Below are 17,580 nucleotides of genomic sequence, written 5' to 3' on the forward strand. Positions count from 1 at the left end.
ACAAATGTGCAGATATAGCTTTTTAATATTTCATAAGTAAACATAATTTCACAACCTGAGGTCATTGTTCTTTAAAAAAAAAAAAAGTTCAGTGTCCTTAAATAACACTGTCATTCAGACAAGCTCTCTTTATTATCATGGCCAACCAATTTATATGAATTATCTTAGACTGAGTGGGATGATCCTTTCAAGAAGATACAAATTCTTGAAACATATTCAAAACATGTTCCATTTAATGGGTATAAGATTCCTCTACTCATGTACAAAGACAAACCAACTGTATGAGTCACTTCCCCATGATTAGGTTTGCTTGTGGCTGATTTTAAAGTTTACATCAGCTTGAGGGAAAACACCATTAAAAAAGTGAATTTTATGCATTGCCATATTTGAAAATATTCAGTACTATTTAAATGAAAAACACTTATCCTCTTTAAATAGAATTCTGTCAGCAAAACCACTGTGGTTGTTTGGAGCTGTGTGTATCCCAGAAAAATATGTTCTTAAACTTAATACATTCCTGTGGGTCTGAATCTATTTTAAGTAGGACATTTTGATAAGGTTATTTCAGCTAAGGTGTGGCCCACCTCAGTCAGGATGGTCTAAATTCTACTACTGGAGTCCTTTATAAGCAGAGTGAAATTCAGACAGAGACAGAGAAAAAGCTGCAGAAGAAGCTGAAATTCAATAGAAGAGAACTGAGAGACCAGGAGAGGCTGCCATGTGCATCGCCATGTGACAGAGGAGCCAAGGACCAAGGATTGCTGGTAGCCAGTCCCCAAATGCCAGTCTTCAAGAAGAATGCACTGCCTTGATTTATACTTTCCTTTAGCCTCACAATTGTGAGCTAATAAATTTCCATTGTTTACACTAACCCTTGGCAAGGTATTTGATAGACCAGCCAAGGAAACTAAAACCACAACCAAGCTAAGATAACGCAGAATTATTAGCTTTCCTTAGTAAGTTGTTCCTTAGAGCTTTTGGATTCAGCCATCTGGGTATGAATTCTGGCACAGTCATTTATTGTGTGATCATAAGCAAGTTATGTAATCCCTCTGTGGCTGAATTTCTTCATCTATAAGGTGGGAATAATAATAGCACCGATTTCACAGTGTTATTGTAAAGATAAAAGAAAATAATCCAAGTGAAATGTATAGACTTCTGCCTGGCATAGAGCAACCATGTGAATGTTAGCTGCTGTTATTACTATTACTACTGACTTATAGTTATTACTATGAATAGTAATTCAATTTCTGATTCTGAATGTTAGCTAAAAATCACAGGCTAGAAGGAAATAACTAATGGAACACAGAAAGGTACAAAAAACAGCACTGATTAAGACCTCTTTTTGGAAATGACACCAAAGATGAATAACATTTTTGTATTTAACAGGTCCAAAGAACCTTGACTAATTTTCAAAAAGAAGCCAATTTATATTTCTGGTAAATAGTGTGGCAGATCTTCATCTGGAGAGAGGAAGAGTGTCTTAGTTTCCTAGCTGCTACAACAAATAACATATAATGTGTTGGCTTAAAAATAGGAATTTGTTGGCTGAGTTTCAGAGTCTTGAAGGCTTGTTTCCTCCTAGGGTCGATATCTTCTGGCTGACTGACAATCATTGGGGTTTTTTGGCTTTCCGGTCACATGGCAATGCACATGGTGGTTTCTTCTCCTTACTCTGCTAAGTTCCAGCTGAATTCCAGCTTCTGGCTGTTCTCTGCGGCTTCTCCTTCTGTGTCCAACTTCCTTTGCTTAGAAGGACTTCAGCCATACAGCATTAAGGTCCACCCTTCTTCAGTTTAGACACACCTTAACTAATAAGATCTTCAAAGATCCTATTTACAAGTAGGTTCACACCCACAGAACCAGGGGTTGGGACCTGAACATGCCCTTTGTGGGGGACCAGATTAAATCCCCAAGAATGGGTATTATCAATAAGGCATTTCACAAACTTGTAATGAAGCTCGTGCAGGCTGCAACATGAGGACATAAAAGAAGGATCCCCTTCTTTTGTGCAGATCCTTGCCTGTGGCTATAAGTCTGCAACTAGCTTTCCCTCACCCTCATTTAAGAAAGCATGTTACAATCCCAACCAGTGAGACATAGCTCTCATAGATAAGGATAGCCCTTATACATAGAGAGACTTAAGGTTTTCATAGCTTTCATTTGTAGTAGTAACAAAGTACTTGTCACAAACTGTGATTGAGAACTGCTGGCTTACACCCGTGGTTCTCAAATGCCAGTCTGCAGTGGGGTGACTGTCTTAAATTTTTTATTGGCTTAAAACAAAATGAGAAAATGAGAAACAGGCAGTTTTACATTAGGCTTATTTTTTTTTTCCAATTAAAGGATTATTTTTGTTTATTCAGTTACTTTTCCCTTTGGTGTTTAAAAATTGTTATATATATATATATATATATATACATATCAATGTTTTAAATATACATATTAAAACATATTGTTTCATCTGGAATTGGAACCAGTTAATTTGGGTTTATTGATAGAATTCATCTTCGCATTTGTTGGACCTTAAAGAATACCAGGCTATGTTAGATCCCTGGTCATGACACTGGTTAAGGATTTAAGGGAAGTCCTTCAAGGAGTATATCAGTCCCTTAATGGGACTGATCAGTTCAGCCTGACTTTTAAATATCCCAGGCAGATACCCAAATACAAAAGTGACCCTTAACCTATAGATCATGTACTGTATAGGGAAAGACAAAGATTAAGGAAATTGGTCTAATAAAGATCAAAGTAGATTCCCTTTCATATGAAACTAAACTAAATTCACTCAGATTTAGTTACAGTTGACTAGAACTAGTTGAGATATCTAGCATTTACTATCATGAACACAAATCTAAAACTCATTAACCGTAAAATCTGAGGTGTTCAGTTCATATAACCCCTCATTCTTATGTTCCCTATTTCTATAAACTCCACTTTTCTTCTAGTAATAACGTAGCAGAGGAATGATAAATGATAACAACCACTTGATATCCAGAAAGACGTCCTGCTGGGTCTATTTCCAGTTGGAATAACAAGTTGGGAGTTCAAGGACAGACAGAGCTCTGAATAGGGGGGTAAGGGATGGAGAATTCAGTGCAGCTTTGTTAGCCTCCTGCCTGAACATTCCATTGTCCTTGAACAATGGGATAGATGTCATTAGAAAGCTACTAAGATTAATATACAAGCAATTGAGGCTTCTATTTGGGGAATACATAGGGAAAGTAGATAAGTGTGTGGAGAGGTCAACAGAAGTCACAACAAAACGGGACTACAGAGTTTTGGAAAGCTGTCTAACAATTCTTTCTTTATAATATATCAGATCTCACTAGTGCAGTCTTTCTTTTTTGTACATCTCCACAAGAGAACATAGCAGAGTACCATATATGTAAAGTATAGAAGCAATGTATACTTAAGTGAATTTATTAATTCAATATAAAAAATGTTCTCCAGTTCCTGCTTACTGTCACTCTATATTTAAATTAACTGATTGGAAATTGCTTGAATCTCAAGGAAGTAAAGATGCTACAAGTTAAACTATAGGTGAATTCTTCAATGTTAACACCAAGTAGCAATTATTCTTCAAGCTTTTGTATTGTCTTTTCACTTCAAACAGTACCCGATAGATGTGGGAAACTGATTCTTCCATGTTGCCTGAGGCATATCTAGGGTGGTGACTTGGAATGCTGAGCCGCAGGCCTGCATAGAATGCCATGCAGGCCCGCCCTGTAAAGAGGTGTGTCTTGTGACTACCATTATCTTAAACCTAGATTGGATACACCTGATGGGCTCTCCCCCACCTGAGCACCTTTAGCATATGCACCTAATCTTCTGAAATAAATAGCTGGAGCAAGGCTGCATTGTTGTCCACTTAGCACGAGATGCAAGTGGGCCCCCTGCTCCCTTAATTCTTAGCTTTGTGTCCGTGTCTCATTCCTGCGTCGCCCTGTCAGCAATAGATAGATAAATTCTGAAACTACCCACAAAAGTGACAAGAGAGAAGAGAAAACTCTCCTTAAATGTTTTAAAAATAAATCCCTGATATTTTGCCACTTGCAACAGATTGAGTTATGTACCCCAGAAAAAAATATGTTTTTAATCTTAAAGCCATTGTAAATAGGTTCTCTTGAAGATGTTATTTTTAGTTACAGTGTGGCCAACTGAACCAGGATAGGTCTTAATCCCATTACTGGAGCCATTATAGAAAGAGAATCATGGAAAAGATAGGAAGCCAGAAGCTGGAAGTCAGCTAGAATCCAGAAGAAAAAGAAGAGGAGAATGCCATACAGCAGGGAAGACAAGGAACCCTGTGAATTTTCAGCATGCCAGAATGCTACTGATCCTGGGAGGAAAGAAGCCTCCTAGCATCTGAAACCATGAGACCATAAATTTCCATCATTTAAGCCAACCTACTGTGAGGTATTTGTTATAGCAGCCAGCAAACTAAGACACACCTCTCTTTTCCTTTTCCATTTTATTTTGTCAGTCCTAAATTGTAGTCACTGCCACAAACATCTCTTTTATCAAAGAGTACTGCCTTTACCTTCCATAAGGTTGTACAGGATTGAAAAGTATAATGCATGTGGAGTTCTTGACAAAGCACCTGATTCACTTTAGGCACTTCAATGAGAGCTGATATTTTTATTGTTTATGTACTCTTTATTGTGGTTTGATTTACATCCAATAAAATGCAAAAAACTTATGTGCTTAGTTTAATGAGTTTTAACAACTACATGTACACTCATATAAACAGCACCCAAAATAGGAACATTTCTATCACCCCAGTATGTCACCTACTGAACCTTTTCCCTTTCAACCCATAACGTCTTTCCCCACTCCAGGCAACAACTCTCTGACTTCCATAACCATAGATTTATTTTTCCTGTACTTAGACTTCTTATAAACAAAACCTACGTTGCTAGTTTGAATCCAGTTTCTTTCGCTCAACAAAGTTTTGAAGATTCATCCATGTTGTTGCATGCATTAGGATTTGTTCATTTTAACTGCTGTATAGTAGTCTATTGTATGACGATATCATTATCCTATTAAGAACATTTGTAATGTTTCTAGTTTTCTGCTTTTATGAATAAAGTTGCTATTAAAATTCTTGTAAAAATGTTCACCTGCAAGTTAGATGCATGGATAACTTTATTTAGAAAAGAAAAACAAACCTGCCAAAGATTTCTCCAGAGTGACTGATTGATTTTATGCTTCCAACAATTTATGAGTGTTCTAAATGATCCACATCCTTGTCAACTTGGATGTTGGCAGTGTTTCTGATAGGTCATACCAATGGATATAAATGAGTACCTTACAGTGGTTTTAATTTGCATTTCCCTGACAACTAATGATGCTGAACACTTTTTGTTCAATGGTTTATGGGCCATCCCTGTATCTTCCTTTGTGAAGTGTCTGTTCAATCCTTTGCCCAATTTTTGGGGGGTTATCTTTTTATTGTTGATTTGTGGGAGTTCTTTACATATTCTGGATGAGTCATTTTTCAAATATACATACTGAAAATATGTTCTTCTCAGTCTGTGACTTGCCAATTCACTTCCTTAATGGTGCTTTTTGATGGGCATGCCAAGATTATCTTCCTATTTATAAAATGTTTCATAGTTTATAAAGAACTTTTAGTATAATCTTATGTAAGCATTAAAACAACATGACATGTAGGACTCATATCATCATAAAACTGATTCAGAAACTGAGTTGGAAAGGTTAAGGTACTTACCTATTCACATATCAACTCTTAACGGAGCTGAGATTTTCTGATTTCTGATACTAAGTTCAATATTCTTGCAGCTACATCATTCGTATCCTCTCCCTTTCTCTTCTCTATTTTCCCTCTCCATTCCACAATTGTTTAATCAAAGCCTTTTATTAATGACTTCAAATTTACAAGATTCACAAGATACATTAATAAGATTTAATTAATAAAAATGATGTGAATAAATTAATATAAGTACATAGAAAACATATTAAGACTTTTTAACTTTGGGAGTTTCCTTGTTATTCCAGTATTTACTAATTTCCATTAACTAAGCTGAAGACACTTTTGCCTTAGGGTATGGCACATTACTCAATTTTATTTAGTATGATATTGACTTTTATGCCAGTTTATGTAAGACATGTTAAACTTTTTTCAGGGCTCAAGTCATTCTCTAGCCTAAAAAAATGTGAAGCACTTAGGCCATATGAAGATCATCACTGTATTACTGAGTACATTAATGTCATATCCCAGAGGCTGAAAGAGATCATCAGATTTTTATGTATTTTATTCACTTACCAGGCTGTGACTTCCAAGTGAAAGGATTAAGAGTAGTTTAAACTAGAATGTCAATACCCACATACATAAAAATGTATATAAATTCAAAGATTATATATATGATTACCTTTAGATCTTTGTAAAGAAAGAGATGACTGTCTCGTAAAACAAAATACCGGTCTTGAAACTTATTTCCAGATAGGATTTTAGATGGTTCTTCCTTGATTTTCAAGACTCCCTCTTTGATACATTCCATTGCACTTCTCTCTGTAAAATTTAAGGATGCACTTTTTTTTTTTTTAATTCAGTTTTATTGAAATATATTCACAAACCATACAGTCATCCATGGTATACAATCAACTGTTCACAGTATGATCATATAGTTATGCGTTCATCACCACAATCTATTTCTGAACATTTTCCTTACATCAGAAAGAATCAGAATAAGAATAAAAAATAAAAGTGAAAAGAGAATACCCAAACCATCCCCCCATCCCACCCTATTTGTCATTTAGTTTTTACTCCCATTTTTCTACTGATTTTTTTTCAATTTTTTAACTTTGTTTATCAAAAAATTAAAAACAAACAGGCAAACAACAACCAAAAAAACCCCACAACATTTCAAACAAAGCAATGGATTAAGGAAAACAAATAACCTAAAATAACTACTTTGCTTCCAATATGTTCCTACCATACCCCAAGAAAATTAATAAACCATGTCCAAACAGAGGAGTAAGAAAAACAAATAATCTAAAATAACTACATTGCTTCCAACATGTTCCTACCATACCCCAAGAAAATTAACAACCCCTAAGAAAACAAAGGAATAAGAGAAAAAAAAACCTAAAATAACTCTATTGCTTCCAACATGATCTTACTATATCCAAGAAAGTTTACAAACCATAATCATTCCTGAGCATTCCCATAACATTGAGATTACCCTCCGTAGTTTATCTGTTCTTATTAGATTAAAGGATGCACTTTTATAAATTATGTACACTTTCACTTATTTGAATATAATATAAAACATTTGTATACTTTAAGTTTTGATAAAATAAAATAATAAACTTAATTTCTACCATGAAGGAGCCCAAAATTACTTTCTGGGAACACCATGTGCCAGTGGAATAATGCTATTTAAACTATATATATATTTCCTTGTTTTCCAATACAGCAGCCATTGGCCATAAGTGGCTAATGAGCACTTGAAATGTGGTTAGTTTTAATTGAGATGTACTCTAAGTATAAAAAACTTACCAAGATACTAAGAGAGGACCCATAGAAGCTCAATGAGGAGGCCAACGGAACCAGAAGCTGAAAGTAATGAGACCTGGGAGTGACCCAGAAGATCAATCTCACCAGTCAACAGTTGAATCAGGATAATGCCACATCTAACCAGCAAGCCTGGCTACTGATGATCCTGGACTCTTCTGTCAGATGGCAAGGCACGTGGTGGCAATTGTTGGTCTCTACCTTCTCTTCCAGTTACTCCTCCAGGAAAATAGGTAGAAAGCCAGGAACTGCGGGGACTGGACACCACAGAGCAATCTGACTTTGGGCATACTTCATACAACACTCATGAAAACGTGGAACTGCTGAGATCAGCGAAATCTGTAAGTTTTTGCGGCCAGGGGACCCGCGCCCCTCCCTGCCAGGCTCAGTCCCGGGGGAGGAGGGGCTGTCAGCTCCGGGAAGGAGAAGGGAGAACTGCAGTGGCTGCCCTTACCGGAAACTCATTCTACTGATTCAAACTCCAACCATAGATAGACTGAGACCAGACACCAGAGAATCTGAGAGCAGCCAGCCCAGCAGAGAGGAGACAGTCATAGAAAAAAAACAACACGAAAAACTCCAAAATAAAAGTGGAGGATTTTTGGAGTTCTGGTGAACATAGAAAGGGGAAGGGCTCTGAGGCGCATATGCAAATCCCGAAGAAAAGCTGATCTCTCCGCCCTGTGGACCTTTTCTTAATGGCCCTGGTTGCTTTGTCTCTTAGCATTTCAATAACCCATTAGATCTCTGAGGAGGGCCCGTTTTTTTTTTTTTGTTTGTTTTGTTTTTAATCCTTTTTTCTTTTTCTAAAACAATTACTCTAAGAAGCCCAATACAGAAAGCTTCAAAGACTTGCTATTTGGGCAGGTCAAGTCAAGAGCAGAACTAGGAGAGCTCTGAGACAAAACGCAATAATCCAGTGGCTGAGAAAATTCACTAAACACCACAACTTCCCAAGAAAAGGGGGGTGTCCGCTCACAGCCACCATCCTGGTGGACAGGAAACACTCCTGCCCATCGCCAGCCCCACAGCCCAGAGCTGCCCCAGACAACCCAGTGTGACGGAAGTGCTTCAAATAACAGGCACACACCACAAAACTGGGCGTGGACATTAGCCTTCCGTGCAACCTCAGCTGATTGTCCCAGAGTTGGGAAGGTAGAGCAGTGTGAATTAACAAAGCCCCATTCAGCCATCATTTCAGCAGACTGGGAGCCTCCCTACACAGCCCAGCAGCCCAGAACTGCCCTGGGGGGACGGCACTCACCTGTGACATAGCACAGTCATCCCTCAACAGAGGACCCGGGGTGCACGGTCTGGAAGAGGGGCCCACTTGCAAGTCTCAGGAGCCATACGCCAATACCAAGGACTTGTGGGTCAGTGGCAGAGACAAACTGTGGCAGGACTGAACTGAAGGATTAGACTATTGCAGCAGCTTTAAAACTCTAGGATCACCAGGGAGATTTGATTGTTAGAGCCACCCCCCCCCCGACTGCCCAGAAACACGCCCCATATACAGGGCAGGCAACACCAACTACACACGCAAGCTTGGTACACCAATTGGACCCCACAAGACTCACTCCCCCACTCACCAAAAAGGCTAAGCAGGGGAGAACTGGCTTGTGGAGAACAGGTGGCTCGTGGATGCCACCTGCTGGTTAGTTAGAGAAAGTGTACTCCACGAAGCTGTAGATCTGATAAATTAGACATAAGGACTTCAATTGGTCTACAAATCCTAAAAGAACCTTATCAAGTTCAGCAAATGCCACGAGGCCAAAAACAACAGAAAATTATAAAGCATATGAAAAAACCAGACGATATGGATAACCCAAGCCCAAGCACCCAAATCAAAAGACCAGAAGAGACACAGCACCTAGAGCAGCTACTCAAAGAACTAAAGATGAACAATGAGACCATAGTACGGGAGATAAAGGAAATCAAGAAGACCCTAGAAGAGCATAAAGAAGACATTGCAAGACTAAATAAAAAAATGGATGATCTTATGGAAATTAAAGAAACTGTTGACCAAATTAAAAAGATTCTGGACACTCATAGTACAAGACTAGAGGAAGTTGAACAATGAATCAGTGACCTGGAAGATGACAGAATGGAAAATGAAAGCATAAAAGAAAGAATGGGGAAAAAAATTGAAAAAATTGAAATGGACCTCAGGGATATGATAGATAATATGAAATGTCCAAATATAAGACTCATTGGTGTCCCAGAAGGGGAAGAAAAGGGTAAAGGTCTAGGAAGAGTATTCAAAGAAATTGTTGGGGAAAACTTCCCAAATCTTCTAAACAACATAAATACACAAATCATAAATGCTCAGCGAACTCCAAATAGAATAAATCCAAATAAACCCACTCCGAGACATATACTGATCACACTGTCAAACACAGAAGAGAAGGAGCAAGTTCTGAAAGCAGCAAGAGAAAAGCAATTCACCATATACAAAGGAAACAGCATAAGACTAAGTAGTGACTACTCAGCAGCCACCATGGAGGCAAGAAGGCAGTGGCACGATATATTTAAAATTCTGAGTGAGAAAAATTTCCAGCCAAGAATACTTTATCAAGCAAAGCTCTCCTTCAAATTTGAGGGAGAGCTTAAATTTTTCACAGACAAACAAATGCTGAGAGAGTTTGCTAACAAGAGACCTGCCCTACTGGAGATACTCAAGGGAGCCCTACAGACAGAGAAAAAAAGACAGGACAGAGAGACTTGGAGAAAGGTTCAGTACTAAAGAGATTCGGTATGGGTACAAAAAAGGATATTAATAGACAGAGGGGAAAAATATGACAAACATAAACCAAAGGATAAGATGGCTGATTCAAGAAACGCCTTCACGGTTATAACGTTGAATGTAAATGGATTAAACTCCCCAATTAAAAGATATAGATTCGCAGAATGGATCAAAAAAAATGAACCATCAATATGTTGCATACAAGAGACTCATCTTAGACACAGGGACACAAAGAAACTGAAAGTGAAAGGATGGAAAAAAATATTTCATGCAAGCTACAGCCAAAAGAAAGCAAGTGTAGCAATATTAATCTCAGATAAAATAGACTTCAAATGCAGGGATGTTTTGAGAGACAAAGAAGGCCACTACGTACTAATAAAAGGGGCAATTCAGCAAGAAGAAATAACAATCGTAAATGTCTATGCACCCAACCAAGGTGCCACAAAATACATGAGAGAAACACTGGCAAAACTAAAGGAAGCAATCGATGTTTCCACAATAATTGTGGGAGACTTCAACACATCACTCTCTCCTATAGATAGATCAACCAGACAGAAGACCAATAAGGAAATTGAAAACCTAAACAATCTGAGAAATGAATTAGATTTAACAGACATATACAGGACATTACATCCCAAATCACCAGGATACACATACTTTTCTAGTGCTCATGGAACTTTCTCCAGAATAGATTATATGCTGGGACATAAAACAAGCCTCAATAAATTTAAAAAGATTGAAATTATTCAAAGCACATTCTCTGACCACAATGGAATACAATTAGAAGTCAATAACCATCAGAGACTTAGAAAATTCACAAATACCTGGAGGTTAAACAACACACTCATAAACAATCAGTGGGTTAAAGAAGAAATAGCAAGAGAAATTCCTAAATATATAGAGACGAATGAAAATGAGAACACAACATACCAAAACCTATGGGATGCAGCAAAAGCAGTGCTAAGGGGGAAATTTATAGCACTTAACGCATATGTTAAAAAGGAAGAAAGAGCCAAAATTAAAGAACTAATGGATCAACTGAAGAAGCTAGAAAATGAACAGCAAACCAATCCTAAACCAAGTACAAGAAAAGAAATAACAAGGATTAAAGCAGAAATAAATGACATAGAGAACAAAAAAACAATAGAGAGGATAAATATCACCAAAAGTTGGTTCTTTGAGAAGATCAACAAGATTGACAAGCCCCTAGCTACACTGACAAAATCAAAAAGAGAGAAGACCCATATAAAGAAAATAATGAATGAAAAAGGTGACATAACTGCAGATCCTGAAGAAATTAAAAAAATTATAAGAGGATACTATGAACAACTGTATGGCAACAAACTGGATAATGTAGAGGAAATGGACAATTTCCTGGAAACATATGAACAACCTAGACTGACCAGAGAAGAAATAGAAGACCTCAACCAACCCATCACAAGCAAAGAGATCCAATCAGTCATCAAAAATCTTCCCACAAATAAATACCCAGGGCCAGATGGCTTCACAGGGGAATTCTACCAAACTTTCCAGAAAGAACTGACACCAATCTTACTCAAACTCTTTCAAAACATTGAAGAAAATGGAACACTACCTAACTCATTCTATGAAGCTAACATCAATCTAATACCAAAACCAGGCAAAGATGCTACAAAAAAGGAAAACTACCGGCCAATCTCCCTAATGAATATAGATGCAAAAATCCTCAACAAAATACTTGCAAATCGAATCCAAAGACACATTAAAAACATCATACACCATGACCAAGTGGGGTTCATTCCAGGCATGCAAGGATGGTTCAACATAAGAAAATCAATCAATGTATTACAACACATTAACAAGTCAAAAGGGAAAAATCAATTGATCATCTCAATAGATGCTGAAAAAGCATTTGACAAAATCCAACATCCCTTTTTGATAAAAACACTTCAAAAGGTAGGAATTGAAGGAAACTTCCTCAACATGATAAAGAGCATATATGAAAAACCCACAGCCAGCATAGTACTCAATGGTGAGAGACTGAAAGCCTTCCCTCTAAGATCAGGAACAAGACAAGGATGCCCGCTATCACCACTGTTATTCAACATTGTGCTGGAAGTGCTAGCCAGGGCAATCCGGCAAGACAAAGAAATAAAAGGCATCCAAACTGGAAAAGAAGAAGTAAAACTGTCATTGTTTGCAGATGATATGATCTCATATCTAGAAAACCCTGAGAAATCGACGATACAGCTACTAGAGCTAATAAACAAATTTAGCAAAGTAGCGGGATACAAGGTTAATGCACATAAGTCAGTAATGTTTCTATATGCTAGAAATGAACAAACTGAAGAGACACTCAAGAAAAAGATACCATTTTCAATAGCAACTAAAAAAATCAAGTACCTAGGAATAAACTTAACCAAAGATGTAAAAGACCTATACAAAGAAAACTATGTAACTCTACTAAAAGAAATAGAAGGGGACCTTAAAAGATGGAAAAATATTCCATGTTCATGGATAGGAAGGCTAAATGTCATTAAGATGTCAATTCTACCCAAACTCATCTACAGATTCAATGCAATCCCAATCAAAATTCCAACAACCTACTTTGCAGACTTGGAAAAGCTAGTTATCAAATTTATTTGGAAGGGGAAGATGCCTCGAATTGCTAAAGACACTCTAAAAAAGAAAAACGAAGTGGGAGGACTTACACTCCGTGACTTTGAAGCTTATTATAAAGCCACAGTTACCAAAACAGCATGGTACTGGCACAAAGACAGACATATAGATCAATGGAATCGAATTGAGAATTTGGAGATAGACCCTCAGATTTATGGCCGACTGATCTTTGATAAGGCCCCCAAAGTCACTGAACTGAGTCATAATGGTCTTTTCAACAAATGGGGCTGGGAGAGTTGGATATCCATATCCAAAAGAATGAAAGAGGACCCCTACCTCACCCCCTACACAAAAATTAACTCAAAATGGACCAAAGATCTCAATATAAAAGAAAGTACCATAAAACTCCTAGAAGATAATGTAGGAAAACATCTTCAAGACCTTGTATTAGGCAGCCACTTCCTAGACTTTACACCCAAAGCACAAGCAACAAAAGAAAAAATAGATAAATGGGAACTCCTCAAGCTTAGAAGTTTCTGCACCTCAAAGGAATTTCTCAAAAAGGTAAAGAGGCAGCCAACTCAATGGGAAAAAATTTTTGGAAACCATGTATCTGACAAAAGACTGATATCTTGCATATATAAAGAAATCCTACAACTCAATGACAATAGTACAGTCGGCCCAATTATAAAATGGGCAAAAGATATGAAAAGACAGTTCTCTGAAGAGGAAATACAAATGGCCAAGAAACACATGAAAAAATGTTCAGCTTCACTAGCTATTAGAGAGATGCAAATTAAGACCACAATGAGATACCATCTAACACCGGTTAGAATGGCTGCCATTATACAAACAGGAAACTACAAATGCTGGAGGGGATGTGGAGAAATTGGAACTCTTATTCACTGTTGGTGGGACTGTATAATGGTTCAGCCACTCTGGAAGTCAGTCTGGCAGTTCCTTAGAAAACTAGATATAGAGTTACCATTCGACCCAGCGATTGCACTTCTCGGTATATACCCGGAAGATCGGAAAGCAGTGACACAAACAGATATCTGCACGCCAATGTTCATAGCAGCATTATTCACAATTGCCAAAAGATGGAAACAACCCAAATGTCCTTCAACAGATGAGTGGATAAATAAAATGTGGTATATACACACGATGGAATACTACGTGGCAGTAAGAAGGAACGATCTCGTGAAACATATGACAACATGGATGAACCTTGAAGACATAATGCTAAGCGAAATAAGCAAGGCACAAAAAGAGAAATATTATATGCTACCACTAATGTGAACTTTGAAAAATATAAAACAAATGGCTTATAATGTAGAATGTAGGAGAACTAGCAATAGAGAGCAATTAAGGAAGGGGAAACAATAATCCAAGAAGAACAGATAAGCTATTTAACGTTCTGGGGATGCCCAGGAATGACTATGGTCTGTTAATTTCTGATGGATATAGTAGGAGCAAGTTCACAGAAATGTTGCTATATTAGGTAACTTTCTTGGGGTAAAGTAGGAACATGTTGGAACTTAAGCAGTTATCTTAGGTTAGTTGTCTTTTTCTTACTCCCTTGCTATGGTCTCTTTAAAATGTTCTTTTATTGTATGTTTGTTTTCTTTTTTACTTTTTTTTCATACAGTTGATTTAAAAAAGAAGGGAAAGTTAAAAAAAAAAAAAAAAAAAAAAAACAAGGAAAAAAAAAAGATGCAGTGCCCCCTTGAGGAGCCTGTGGAGAATGCAGGGGTATTCGCCTACCCCACCTCCATGGTTGCTAACATGACCACAGACATAGGGGACTGGTGGTTTGATGGGTTGAGCCCTCTACCACAGGTTTTACCCTTGGGAAGACGGTTGCTGCAAAGGAGAGGCTAGGCCTCCCTATGGTTGTGCCTAAGAGCCTCCTCCCGAATGCCTCTTTGTTGCTCAGATGTGGCCCTGTCTCTCTAACTAAGCCAACTTGAAAGGTGAAATCACTGCCCTCCCCCCTACGTGGGATCAGACACCCAGGGGAGTGAATCTCCCTGGCAACGTGGAATATGACTCCCGGGGAGGAATGTAGACCTGGCATCGTGGGACGGAGAACATCTTCTTGACCAAAAGGGGGATGTGAAAGGAAATGAAATAAGCTTCAGTGGCAGAGAGAATCCAAAAGGAGCCGAGAGGTCACTCTGGTGGGCACTCTTATGCACACTTTAGACAACCCTTTTCAGGTTCTAAAGAATTGGGGTAGCTGGTGGTGGATACCTGAAACTATCGAACTACAACCCAGAACCCATGAATCTCGAAGACAGTTGTATAAAAATGTAGCTTATGAGGGGTGACAAGGGGATCGGGAAAGCCATAAGGACCACACTCCACTTTGTCTAGTTTATGGATGGATGAGTAGAAAAATAGGGGAAGGAAACAAACAGACAAAGGTACCCAGTGTTGTTTTTTACTTCAATTGCTCTTTTTCACTAATTATTATTCTTGTTATTCTTGTGTGTGTGCTAATGAAGGTGTCAGGGATTGATTTGGGTGATGAATGTACAACTATGTAATGGTACTGTGAACAATCGAAAGTACGATCTGTTTTGTATGACTGCGTGGTATATGAATATATTTCAATAAAATGATGATTAAAAAAAAAAAAAAATACCAGATTTTGAAGACTTAGCATAAAAAATGTAAAGTACCACAATTTAAAAACAATATCAATTACATGTTAAAATAATAGTATTTTGTATATATGGGGTTAAACAAAACGATTAATTAATTTCATCTGTTTCTTTTTACCTTTTTAAATGTAGCTATTAGAAAATGTGAAATTACATATGTAGCTTACATTATATTTTTTTTGAACAGTACTGGCATAGACAATGAAACTACACAGACATAAAGAAGCAATAATCTCCGGGAATTCTGACCCAGGCATCTAGGAATTTTTCAGAGAAAAATTCCTGTAAATTTGAAACAGGTAAGGGTAAGAAAGGCAAAGCTTCTAAAATAGAGTATTTGACAGCAATACTGTCAGTGTCCCACACTTAGAAATCATTACAACAAATTATTTTAAAAAAACTTTGGTTAGAACACCAAATTTGCATTTCTATTTTATCACATATGGTGAATTGAATTGTGTACCCCAGTTTGGAAATAGTCTTGCTCTGCATTCTGGAGGGCATGGATCCACTGTAAACATAGTATCTTGAAGACCTTACTTCAGTTAAGGTGTGGCCTAACTGTATCAGGTTGGGCTTTAATCCTCATTACTGATGTTCTTTGTAAACAGAATGAAATACAGAGAGAAGAAGCCAGAAGTCAATGGAACCCAGAGAAGAAACGAGAAGACATAGCTATGAGCATTGCCATGTGATAGAAAAGACAAAGATCTTAGATTGCAGACAGCCAGCCCCAGAACTTTACATACTCCAGGGAGAAAGCAACGCCTTTCTGATATCTCTATTTTGGACTTCTCCTAGCTTCAGAACTGTGAGCTAATAAATTTTCATTGCTTAAGCTAACCCACTGTATGGTATTTGTTTTAGCAGCTGGGAATCTAAGACATCATATACAAATTTATCAATTTATATTTCCAGTCTAAAACTTTCTCCTGAAATCCAGACTTATATATTCAACAGCCTACATGAGAATTGTAGCATAGTGGAGAAAAAATAAAAAAGGAATTTGAAGACAAATAGCCAGGACACAGTTCACAATTATAAGAATTATAACAACATAGGAGTTTTTTTAAAAAAACTCTTTATAACTGAAATATGAGCACAGAATTAATCCCTAGGATTAAAAGTTTGTGGTAATTCACTCTTGCAAATTGTTCAGGTACTGCCTGGTGTCAACTTTGGGGTACTTCACTTTTATATTTTTCACTCCCTCTATTTCCATTCTAGGCAGAAAGCTTATTAGGATACCTTGCTCTAGAAGTATCTAGTTTAGTTCAAAGTCCATACCAGCTGTGTTCATGATATTTGCTGTACAGACTGTATGAGTTAAGTATGAGTTCCGCTTAGTTTATCAGTACATAACTTTCATGTTCTGAATTCCTTTTTGAAATGGAGTTTAAATTCCTGCTTTTCAGATCTTTTCACTGGGGTCTCTGCTTTATAATTCTTGAGATTCTAGCCAGAATTCCATGCTATGCTCTGGGACTCCTTCTTCTCCAGAATCCTGCTATTGATGTACTCCACCACAGCATACCTCTCTTTTAAGTTGCTGAATTTTTCTAGCTTGTAAGACTTTAGAGCACAAATTTTCTAATGCTACATTAGAGCAGTCTTTCTGTCGACAACTCCTTGTTATGCAGCCATTCAATATCCACAGATTCCTTCGATCTAAGCAAAAAGACTGAATACATACGCTGCATGGCATGGTCCACGATATAAATCTTAGGTGTGGCATTACATGTTACGCTGCATAAAAAATTTATCCACAACAATTTGCCTTCAAATTCCTTTTTTATTTTTTCTCCACTATGCTACAATTCTCATGTAGGCTGTTGAATATTTAAGTCTGGATTTCAGGAGAAAGTTTTAGACTAGAAATATTTTTAAAAAAAGAGCACAGCATGTATATTTGCTTGTAATTGGAAAAAAAAAAAACAGCTATTGCACATAATTAATGTACTGAAGGAAGCCATTAAGTAAGAAACTTGGGAAAACCAACAACTTTTTTGCTAGCATAACAGGTCTGAAGATTT

At 37.4% G+C, this 17,580-nt stretch overlaps 1 protein-coding gene across 5 annotated transcripts in view; it reads right to left on the bottom strand.

Moving 5' to 3' along the window:
• ARAP2 (ArfGAP with RhoGAP domain, ankyrin repeat and PH domain 2) overlaps positions 1 to 17,580 on the bottom strand; it is a 269,972-nt gene that overhangs the window by 16,666 nt on the left and 235,726 nt on the right. For all 5 annotated transcript variants that reach the window (XM_037829549.1, XM_037829550.1, XM_037829548.1 and 2 more), the window contains one exon: positions 6,396 to 6,535. In XM_037829549.1, coding sequence (XP_037685477.1) covers positions 6,396 to 6,535 — 140 coding nt within the window. The remainder of the gene's footprint in view (positions 1 to 6,395; positions 6,536 to 17,580) is intronic.

Source organism: Choloepus didactylus, chromosome 3, assembly GCF_015220235.1.
Source record: "Choloepus didactylus isolate mChoDid1 chromosome 3, mChoDid1.pri, whole genome shotgun sequence".
In the NCBI taxonomy this organism is placed as follows: domain Eukaryota; kingdom Metazoa; phylum Chordata; class Mammalia; order Pilosa; family Megalonychidae; genus Choloepus; species Choloepus didactylus.